Source organism: Accipiter gentilis, chromosome 6 (genome assembly GCF_929443795.1).
Source record: "Accipiter gentilis chromosome 6, bAccGen1.1, whole genome shotgun sequence".
NCBI lineage: Eukaryota > Metazoa > Chordata > Aves > Accipitriformes > Accipitridae > Astur > Astur gentilis.
The window spans coordinates 5,890,104-5,900,345 of NC_064885.1; the positions used below are offsets into that span (position 1 = coordinate 5,890,104).

A 10,242-nucleotide genomic window follows, 5' to 3' on the forward strand; every position below is an offset into this window, starting at 1 on the left:
AGATTTTCAACTTTAGTCAGTCCTTGTTCCCCTAAACTTCTGCTTGCTGCCTCAGTTGTAGCTCTCTGGCCATTGCTGGCACTTTTCGCATGCTGCTCATGGGAGATGATACGAAGTAATAGATCACCTATATGTAAGATTCTTGATACTGCAAAATTTGTCAAGTCTTTGCGGTTGAAGCAAATGGCAAGTTTGAAAGTGGGACAGTTAAATCCACTGCAGCTCAGATTGTACCCTTTCCATGAATAACTTACTAATTGCTTTTTGTTTATTAACAGAGATTGAGATAAATATGCTGGATGAGCAGGTGATCAAGTTTCTGGCCTTGCAGAGAATACATCAGCTCTTTCCTTCCAAAGCTCAGTCTCTAGCGAGCAGTGTCAGTTCCCATCAGCAATCTCCTGTGGGAAACCACATTGAAGGTAAGAGCAGCCCTAGAATAGTTGGTTTGTGTTGAGCCGTAGCTTTTTGGCACTCCCTTGCCTGTTCTTTGAAGGAGATCTCCCTCTTCTTCTGGTATCTGTCTGATGCTGCCTTTCACGTTTCTTTCCTCTCTCACACACACACACACACCACACACCACCACCACCACCACCTCCCCCTCCGGATACCCACTGGCCAGAAACTCCTTCAGGTCTCTCTACTTAATTATTTACAAATTATGGCAATGAAAACGCCTTCAGTAACTTCTGATTTTCTGCTGGAAATCTTTAGTGAAGTTGTGTTTTATTCATCTTAGAATTAGCAAGAGATGGGAAGGTTCAGCTGCTTTTGTTTTTTCCCCTCCCCTTTGAGATGGGCAAGAGAATTATGTGAATTCCTGCTCTCTCTTTCTGGAGAAGTTGCTTGTGACACAAGCAAATGAACAGGAGGAACTGGGGCACAGAATGTATGTGTGATGTTGTCATTGCCTGTTGAGAATAATGTCACTGTCAAGCTGAAACACTTAATGCAACTAATGCAACTAATGAAAAACAACTTGCACTTCTGTTGGAAATTTCCAGATTCCCGAGTTCAGCATGGGCCTCGTTTATGGTCACTGGTATTGGCATGCTAACACCTAAAGCTTCAGGGGGAGCATGGCTTCATGTTCCTCTGCATGCAGCCAGGCCATTTAATCTGCTTTCAAGCACTAGCTGGACAGCCTTGTTGTGGGAGCAGTTGTCTGCTCCTCCTTCACTAAGCCTGGGGGTAAATATCTAAGATAAGATCTTTGGAAGTCTGCTAGCTGTCAGTAACCTTCTTCTGAGACTCCATGCTTGCCTGCTTGCTTGCTGCTGTAGCATCACAGCATTCTCTAAATGCTTTGTCAGTCTTCTTTTGAACACTGCTGTAGGACACAGCACCAGGCTGTGACATGAGCTGCGTTCCTGTGCTGCTCGTAACAGAGGAGTTCTGGAAATTCTTCAGCAGTCTGCCTTTCAAAAGGCAGATTGATGCTGTTTTAACCCATCACCCTTTTTGGGCAGGAATGATGCATCCAGCTGACTGTTTAGCATTGCTGTTGAAATATTAGATCCAAAGCCTTTAGTGAGCCCCGTTGAGCAAGCAGAGCCAAACAGCTGAAAGGACTTGTGCTGGGCAGCTGGGCAGAGGTGGGAACCTGCACGTTTCAGCTGCGTTGAGTGCTGCACGTCCAGTGATGCCACTCTGTGGCCAATGTTCTTGACATAGGTGACTCTGCAAACAGTCTCTTGTAATCCTCGTGTTCTGTTCTTTGATTTCACACTCCTGCTGTAAAACTGTCATGCAGATGTGGTACCAGGAGGTGCCTAAACTCTGCATTTAAGCAGCTTATTTTCAAAAGAGAGCTGCAGAAATCCTAGCTAGGCCTGTGTGGTCCAGAGTTTGATACCTGTTCCACAGGAGATGGTTTTCTGTCCAGTTAATGTGGGCACATGAGAATATGTGATTTGGACTTGGCTGCTGGGGAGCTGCTCTGGAGGCTCAGCCCCGGCGTAGCCGTTATCCAGTGTGCCGTAGGGACCGACCTGAGGGTAAAGGAGTCCACTTGGTAAATCATCCTGTCCTGGGAGCTGGATTGGTCCCTGGAGGAGTGCTGTTCCACCGGTTTGGTTTTACTGCAGCTTCACTAGAAGTGAAATTGCAGTTGTTAAGTTCGTAACATTCACTAGCACCGATTTTTTTTAAGTGGCACTTTGACAGCAAGACTCAGCTCTTTGATTACCCAAAGTGGAAGAGATTAAGAAAGAAGCTAGTGGTAGGAGGCTTGTGTTTTCCTCAGTGTGGCTCCATTGTGCACACTCAGTATTAAAACTCCCCCAATTGCATGGCTTGTGTGGGTTACTGGAGAGAGCAATTTTCTCTGATGACTGGCAAAAAGATGTTTAACGCACAAGCATTCCTAGAGGGTTGGGAATTGGAGTTGAGGCCAAAGCTGACTGCATCCTCCCTAGGATCTGTGCTTTCTGGAGGGTAGCACTGTGGGCACTGGGGTCAAGCAGCCTTTGTAGCTGATAACATTGTTCAAGTAATTTCTTTTTATCTTGCAGCGCAAAGAAAGGAAGTACAAGCCCGGGCGGTGTTCTATCCTCTCATGGGCTTAGGGGGTGCAGTCAATATGTGCTATCGAACCCTCTACATTGGGACAGGTGAGTAGCTTTTTCTGCCCTGACCTTTCAGAATCAGGGTGGTTCTCCCTGGCCCTCCCTAAGTGTTTGCCAAGTGGGTATTGAAGAAAACAGACGCATTGTGGCCGCTTGTACTGGGATTCTTCGTTACCAAGAAATGTGGAAATTCCCCGTCAGCTTGAATCTTTGTGGGGTTGCACCTTTGTAACCCGGCTGGTATCAAAATTAGCGCAATGGCTGTCCTGTAGATGTAATGCCTTACTGAGGGAGAAAAGAGTTACAGTTTGCTTGCATGTTTCATTTCTTTCTGCCAGATTCTTCTGATGCTCCGGATAGACCCAGTAACTGTGAAATGCTCTTCAACCTTCATGGAGCTGCTAGCCTTCCCTTCCCCCACTGAAACTTTGTTCAGTGGCTTATCGCAGCATTATTCATGCAGTCCTGGGAGCTTGAACAAAGGCAGTTGCTCCCCTGTTGTTTTGCTAATTGAAGTTTAATTCTGTCTGTTGTTCTCTGCTGCCTGACAGTTTTTCCTGAAATGAACTGAGCCTGTTTTGTCCTCCCCATTGACAGGAGCTGATATGGATGTGTGCCTTACAAGCTATGGTCACTGTAACTATGTGTCTGGCAAACATGCCTGCATATTCTATGATGAGGTGAGTGCCTGAGTGTTTTGGGTTTGTGGGGTTTTTTTTGGTTTGTTTTGGGTTTTTTAATTTTTATTATTTGGCATGCATGGCAGTGGGAGCTGGAGATGCAGGCAGCAGGTTGTCTTTGTGTGGTGCTCCTTTGTGGACTACAAAGTAAGAGCCAGGGCTGTGAATGGTTTCACTCCAGTGAAGGCTGCGTCAGCATTTTCTGTCAAACCCTTTTCTGAAGCACAGAGCTCTGCCAGCATGATTTCTCTGAGCTAACTGCTTGTGGACAAAGACTGACCACAAGTAAGCACTGTCACTGCTGGTGTCTGGGGAAAGAAAGTGTCGTAGAAATGGTTCGATACTTTTTGATCCAGCTGCGTTGTTAATAAAAGCTAAACTTTACAAGTCGACATCGAACCTCAGCTGGAACAAAACAGGGAACTGCTTTGAGTCTCTTGCTTTCAGGTGTGATGGTGGTGCAAAGCGTTCGTGCCATCTGCAGTACTCTGTAGAAATTATTTATGTAGCTAAAATTTCAGTTAAGCTCTCAGCATAAACACAGGTCTGCAGTTGCTCCTTAACTACAGTCCAGAGATTAGTTTGTTCTTGAAGTAAATAGACTGGCAGGTCTGCCCATAAAAGCACTGCTGGGGATATCTCTTAGCATGGAAACAGTCTTTGAAGCAAGATAGTCTTTTATATCACCATTTGTCAACCAGCTATTGAGCAGGATCCAGGATTAACCCAGAGCCAGCTTTAGCCATTACTCCAGTGCACTACAAGCTACAGAACACACTCCGTAATGGGACCCAGACCTTAAATCTGTGTTGAAGCATCTCCTCACAGTGGTCAGTGCTAAATCAGGCTCTAGGCACTGAACTTCTTCCATACTCCAGCAGGCCTCCTATGGCTGTGGTCACTCTAGAGGGAGAATTCCCCCTCCTTAGCTCTGTCTGCTGTTTCTGCTTCTGGCCATGGACAGCTGAGGCTTGTCCTTAGTCTCTGCAGTCTAGCAGGCTACTTGAAAACTTACTCCCCTGTGCATGGGGAATTTTTTTAACTTGATTAATGCTCTGTAGCCCCTGGGGGACAAGGTCTTCAGCCCTCAGATGATTCCTGTGAACTAACCTGGAATCTCCTTCAGTCTGTCAACATCCTCTGCAAAGCTCAGTTGAGTGTGACACTGCTTGTGTAAGGCTTTGTGTCATGGTAATGTCTCTTGGCATTTCAGCGGCTGCAAAAGGCCTGTAAATCCCAGACTGTCTCTTACCTTGTGGCTGCTGCAGCGTGCTGGCATCCCTCTTGCCATCTTGTGTCTGCTTTCCAAAGCACACCTCTTCCCTGCTAGGCGCAGGTCTTGGGCCAAGTTTGCATCTAGTGTGCCTGTTAAAATGGTGTGCTCACTTTGTGAGAGTCAGCTTGAATCCCTGTTTCCAAAAGATCTGTCGGTCCAAGTGCAGTAGGTAAAACCCGCTTCTTTTCAAAGCTGCTTTGGCCCTCCTTTCCTGCCGGGAAGCAGCTCTTACTGGGGAAAGCCAGCTCTTCTGTGAGCATGAGCCATGCACGAGGGTCGGGTTGGTGGTCTCTGAAGCTGGAGCATATTTAACTGCTCTTATTTAACCATCGACAGTGGAAGCCCTTCTGATGTGATGTCTTGATTCCCTCCTCTTCCCTTTTTTTTTTCAGAATACGAAACATTACGAGCTGTTGAACTACAGTGAGCATGGGACGACTGTGGACAACGTTCTGTATTCGTGTGACTTCTCGGAGAAAATGACTCCCACTCCTCCTAGCAGTATTGTTGCCAAAGTGCAGAGTGTGATAAGTGAGTGTTGAGACAGCATCAGCCCCACGTAACACCACAGGGAGCTATTAGAGGGGGACAAGAGCGGGTGCAAATCGATTCCTTGTTGGTGCACCCCTTGCAAAAAGGGGAGGCTCTCCACTGGCCTCAGCCTGGGTTACACAAGACCTTCCTCTGCAGGCCTAGGGAGTGCCTCAGCCTGCAGAGTGCTCTGCTGTTAACCCCTAGTAACTCCTGCCTCTGGTGCTGGAGTTAACTAAGCTCCAGGTCCCTGCCTGATGTCAGCTCTGGCTGATGAACTCTGGTTCAGAGCTGGACTGAGGAGTTTTCCCATGCACGTCCCCTCCTCCCATGCTGTGAGTAAGCTATCTGGGCTGTGCTACAGGCATCCCATCCCTGCATGGCTTACTCCTGCTCTCCACCTGATTGGTTTCCTCGGGGGTTTTTTGTTTGGCTGCCGATCCTGTTTCCCTTTTATCAGGCGCTCGCTGCAGACAACTGAAATGCCTCGTGGCTGGAGGATCTTGCCCCCTAGGCACTTCAGCAGTAGCCCCTGTTGATGAAAACAAGCTGCCGCTGGCCTGCCCGAAGCTTACGTGTGTTTTTAATTTTCCAGAACGACATAAAAGCAGAAAACAAGAAGAGGAGCCGCATGAAGAAGCTGCTGTGATGAATTCGCAGGCACAAGGGCAGCATCGGAAACCCTGTAACTGCAAAGCCAGCAGCTCCAGCTTAATAGGGGGCAGTGGGGCTGGCTGGGAGGGGACAGCCCTGCTCCACCATGGCAGTTACATCAAGCTGGGCTGCCTGCAGTTTGTTTTCAGCATTACCGAATTTGCGACCAAACAGCCCAAGGGGGACACTGCCTTAGTACAAGACATGGACTTGGAGGAGAAGCTTTCTCTGAAACCCCACCAGGTGCCCGTGCTGCGGTCCAACTCAGTTCCCTAGGAATTTTAGGAAGAGAGCTTTGGAGTAAAGAGAACACCCTCAGACTCTTGCAATGCAAAAATGTACAAACCGAGGTGGGATTTTCTGTGTCGGCCCAGAGACTGTTCACACGCCGTTTGCATGAAATGAAGAACGTTTAACTTTTTTTAATTTTTCTTTTTTGCTCAAGTTTTAGGGGCATTTGCACATATATTTGTACTATACATTTCATTTTAAAAGGAAAACTGCAGTGAGAGCAGGATGCGTCAGAGCGAGGGGCGACCGCTGTCTGACTCGAGGACTCTCTCTGACAGATAGTTCCCATGCAGTTGTAAAATAATCAGAAACTTGTTCTATTTTGTGCCAGTGACAATAGTTTTATATTAAAAGAGAAATACAGTTTTCATACAGCAAATCTATACAATATCATTGTTTTATTTAATGTAAAGAAGCGCTCTTCTTCCCACAGTTATTTTTCCCATCCCTCCCTGCTATGGTTGCACTACAAGTAGCTACTGTGTATTATGGGCAGTGAGAAATGAGTTCTTTTCCTGGTGTCCATCCTATTTTTATTTCAAATAAGGAAAAGTGTTGGATTCTGTGTAAATACATCAGTGATGGCATTTTTCAATGTTTTAAAGCTGTGTACAGTGCTACATGTGGTATGACGTTCCTCAAATTGTCTATTGTAGCAGATCGTTTGTCGTAACCTGTCTGTCTCTTTTGTTTATATGCCACCTCCCCGCAGCAGAACAGCTAGTTCCACTGTACATAGTAATTGTAACGTTTTAGACTTTACAGAAACTTTCCTGTATTCTGTATATAAAAAAAAAATACTTCACATTCTGTTTTCTGACTGTCTGTCTTAACTCTTGTCACCACAACCTGGACCTTCCCCAGAGTGTCTGACCGCAGAAGAGGAGCCTCAGCTGCGGGGAGGGGCTGTGCCTGGGTGGAAGCAGCCTGGTGTGTCCTGCGCAGGGATGTGGGATGATGCTGGTGGTCCAGGATGGGGATGGGAAGGTCGTAGAACGGTTTGGGTCGGAAGGGACCTTTGCAGGTCATCTGCAGGGACATCTTCAACTTGATCAGGTCCAACCTGACCTTGAGTATTTCCAGGAATGGAGCATCTACCACCTCTCTGGGCAAGAGAGGTGCGGTCTGGCTCTAGGGGTGACAGCGTGCACCCCTCTCCCTTAGGGCATTGTGCTGTGCAGCAGCCGCCTCTCGCTGCTCACGGTTTGCAGCAGAGGAGGCAGCTTGAGGTTTGCAGGCAGGCGGCCTCATCCTCTCCCCGTCTCACCTCCCTCTGCTCTCATCCGGGGCCGCACGAATCCATCTCATCCCGCAGAAAAAGGCCAGGGTTTTTCTGTGTTTTGGGGTGGTTGTTTTTTTTTTTTTTTTGCAAACCCGGGTGCTGCGCTCTGTCCCGATAACCCCACGCTTCCCTTGCGAAAGAACCCGCCTCGGCCCCTGCCCTCCGTCCTTCCTCCCTCCCCGGGGGAGGCGGAGGCCGGTTGCCGGGGCGGGGCAGGACACCGAGGCGGCGGCGGCGGTCGTAGTACCCGGTAAAACGGCGGCGGGATGGGGTGGACGCTGCTGGGTGCCGGGTTGCTACTGGCCCTCTACACGCTGCTCCGCCACGGCCTGCGCCGCTCCCCGCCGCTCCGCGACCGCAACGAGCTCCGCGGCCGCACCGCCATCGTCACCGGTGAGCGCCGGGAACGAACGGCCCCGGGAAGGGAGGAAGGAAAGGAGGAAGGGCCCGGCCCGGCGCTCACCGTTACGCGCTCTGTTCCCTCTCCGCAGGGGGAAGCAGCGGTATCGGGGCGGCCACGGCGCTGGAGCTGGCCCGCTGCGGGGCCCGCGTCGTCCTGGCCACCCGCAACGCCCCGCGGGGGGAGGCCGCCGCCCGCCGCATCCGCACGGTGAGGGCAGCGGCACCGGCACCGGCACACACACCCCCCCACACACACCCCCTCCTCCCGGGACAGCCCCGTGGGACGTCCCCGGGTACCCTCGGGGGGCAACCTTGGGTGACTCCGGGCGATCCCGTGGGACATCCCTGGGTGTCGTATGGGCAGCCCCAGGACACCTCCGTGGGCACCCCGAGGAGACCCCCATGGCACACCCCGGGGACAACCCCCAGGAGACCCCTGTGGGCACCCTCAGGGGACCCCCAGGACACCCACATGTCACACCCCCATGAGACATCCCTGGGCATCACATGGGCACCCTCAGGGGACCCCCAGCAGACCCCCATGGCACACCCCAGGGACACTCCCAAGCACCCCGAGAGACACCAGCAACATGTACTACAGGGGCTGCATAGACACCCCCAGCCCCAGCACAGGGCACCCCCCCATCACCACCACTCCCAGCCCATTGCAGCTCCCCCCCCCCCCCCACCCTGGGCCAGATCCAGTCCCCAGAGCATCCCCTCTACCCTCGGCCGGATCCAGCACCCCCCACACCCCAAGGCAGGGTGCCCCCCACCCTGGGCCACCCCAGCCCTGTCCCAGCCCCTGTGCCTTGCCCGCAGGAGACGGGGAACGAGGAGGTGCTCTTCATGCAGCTGGACCTGGCCAGCCTGCGCTCGGTGCGAGCCTTCGCCACCGCCTTCCTGCGCCAGGAACCTCACCTGCACCTTCTCATCAACAACGCCGGTGAGCGCCAGGACCCCCGTCCCCCTTCCCTTGCACCCCCAGATCACCCACCGTGGGTTGCCATTGCCTCCTTTGCAGGGGTGAGCGCCGGGGGCACGACGGAGGATGGTTTCAGCCTCCCCTTCCAGGTGAACCACCTTGGCCATTTCCTACTCACCCAGCTGCTGCTGGAGCGGCTGCAGAGCTGCGCGCCCAGCCGCGTGGTCATCGTCGCCTCCCGTGCTCACTGCGCCGGCCACCTGCGCCCCGACACCCTGGGCCGGCCACCCTCCGGGCTGTTTTCAGCTTTCCAGGACTACTGCGACAGCAAGCTGGCCAACGTGCTGCACGCCCGCGAGCTGGCCACGCGCTTGCAGGGCACCCAGGTGACGTGCTACGCCGTGCACCCAGGTAGGGACCCGGCTCTGCAACCCAGAGCTGGGGACGGTGGGACGGGGGTGGGCTCAGTGTCAGCATTTGCGTGGGGTGTTCTTTGCGCAGGGTGTCCCTTCATGCAGGGTGGGCTCTGCATGGTGCAGGCTTTGCACAGGGCTGCCTTTGCACGGTGTGCTTTTTGCACGGTGCAGCCTTTGCACAGAGAATTCCTGCATGTGGAGCATCCCCTCCTGCAGAGCGTCCTCTGCGTGGCATCTCCCTTTGCACGGAGCACGGCGCAACCTTTGCACGGCGTCCCTTTGCGCGATGCCCTTTTCGCGAGCGCGCTTTTTGCACGAAACATCCCTTTGCGTGGGGTGTCCCTTTGCAAGAGCATCCCTTCGCACAGCGTCCCTGTGCACATTGTGTCCCTTTGCACGAAGCGTCCCTTTGCGCGGCGCACCCTTGCACAGAGCATACTTTTTTTGCATGGAGTACCGTGCACCGAGCCGTGTGCCGCCATCACCAGGCCAGATGGGGCACGGGCAGCACCCCCGGGGAAGGCTGCGGCAAAGCTGCCCATGCAAAGGCCACCCTGGCGCGGCCGCTTCCGTTTCTCGCAGCAGAACCGGCTCCTGCGTGGGCCCTTCCCTGCCGGGAGCCGGGATGCGCCACGGCCGCTTCCCCTCGCCCCAGGGTTCGTCAACACGGAGCTCTTCCGCCACACGCCGCTCTGGCTGAAGCCGCTCTTCTTGCCACTGGCCTGGCTCTTCTTCCTCGACGCGGCCGAAGGCGCCCAGACCTCCCTCCACTGCGCCATGCAGGAGGGCCTCGAGCGTTTCAGCGGACGCTACTTCGCCGACTGCCGTCTGCAGGAACCGTGGCCGCCGGCCCGCGATGACCGGCTGGCCCGGGCGCTCTGGGAGGCCAGCGAGAGACTGGTGGGACTGGGGGGACCAGGGGAGAACCCCTTGTCGGCCCCTGCTGCTGTCGTACAATAAAAGTGATGGTGGTGAAAAGGGAGGGAGCCCCCGGTTAGGTGTGAAATGGAGCCCGAGAAGGAGCCAGAGGACCCCCGGCGGGGGGGGGAACCTGAGTGGGGGGCAGCGGCCATGTTTGTGGGGCTCTCGCGACGCAGCCGCCCCGCCTTGCACACGCACGCACGCGGCGCCCAACATGGCGGCGACGCGGGATGCTGAGCCCCGCCCTCGAGGTGAGGCGAGGCGAGGAAGTACTGACCTTCCCAACATGGCTGCGCC

The 10,242-nt window shown here is 53.3% G+C and overlaps 2 protein-coding genes across 8 annotated transcripts in view; both read left to right on the forward strand.

Moving 5' to 3' along the window:
- PHF12 (PHD finger protein 12) overlaps positions 1 to 6,804 on the forward strand; it is a 33,222-nt gene extending 26,418 nt beyond the window's left edge. For all 5 annotated transcript variants that reach the window (XM_049802218.1, XM_049802220.1, XM_049802219.1 and 2 more), the window contains 5 exons: positions 279 to 422; positions 2,514 to 2,612; positions 3,165 to 3,247; positions 4,916 to 5,054; positions 5,650 to 6,804. In XM_049802218.1, coding sequence (XP_049658175.1) covers positions 279 to 422; positions 2,514 to 2,612; positions 3,165 to 3,247; positions 4,916 to 5,054; positions 5,650 to 5,984 — 800 coding nt within the window. In that variant the 3' untranslated portion in view covers positions 5,985 to 6,804. The remainder of the gene's footprint in view (positions 1 to 278; positions 423 to 2,513; positions 2,613 to 3,164; positions 3,248 to 4,915; positions 5,055 to 5,649) is intronic.
- A 101-nt stretch (positions 6,805 to 6,905) lies between these two features.
- DHRS13 (dehydrogenase/reductase 13) lies at positions 6,906 to 10,006 on the forward strand. Of its 3 annotated transcripts, XM_049802226.1 has the most exons (5): positions 6,906 to 7,674; positions 7,773 to 7,891; positions 8,506 to 8,629; positions 8,708 to 9,019; positions 9,680 to 10,006. In XM_049802226.1, the coding sequence occupies exons 1-5, from the start codon at positions 7,548 to 7,550 to the stop codon at positions 9,982 to 9,984; spliced, it is 987 nt and encodes a 328-aa protein (XP_049658183.1). In that variant the 5' UTR covers positions 6,906 to 7,547; the 3' UTR covers positions 9,985 to 10,006. The 3 variants fall into 3 exon arrangements, with proteins under 3 accessions (XP_049658183.1, XP_049658182.1, XP_049658181.1); XM_049802225.1 differs by having other exon boundaries at positions 8,506 to 9,019; positions 9,607 to 10,006; XM_049802224.1 differs by having other exon boundaries at positions 8,506 to 9,019.
- Positions 10,007 to 10,242: the final 236 nt, after the last annotated feature.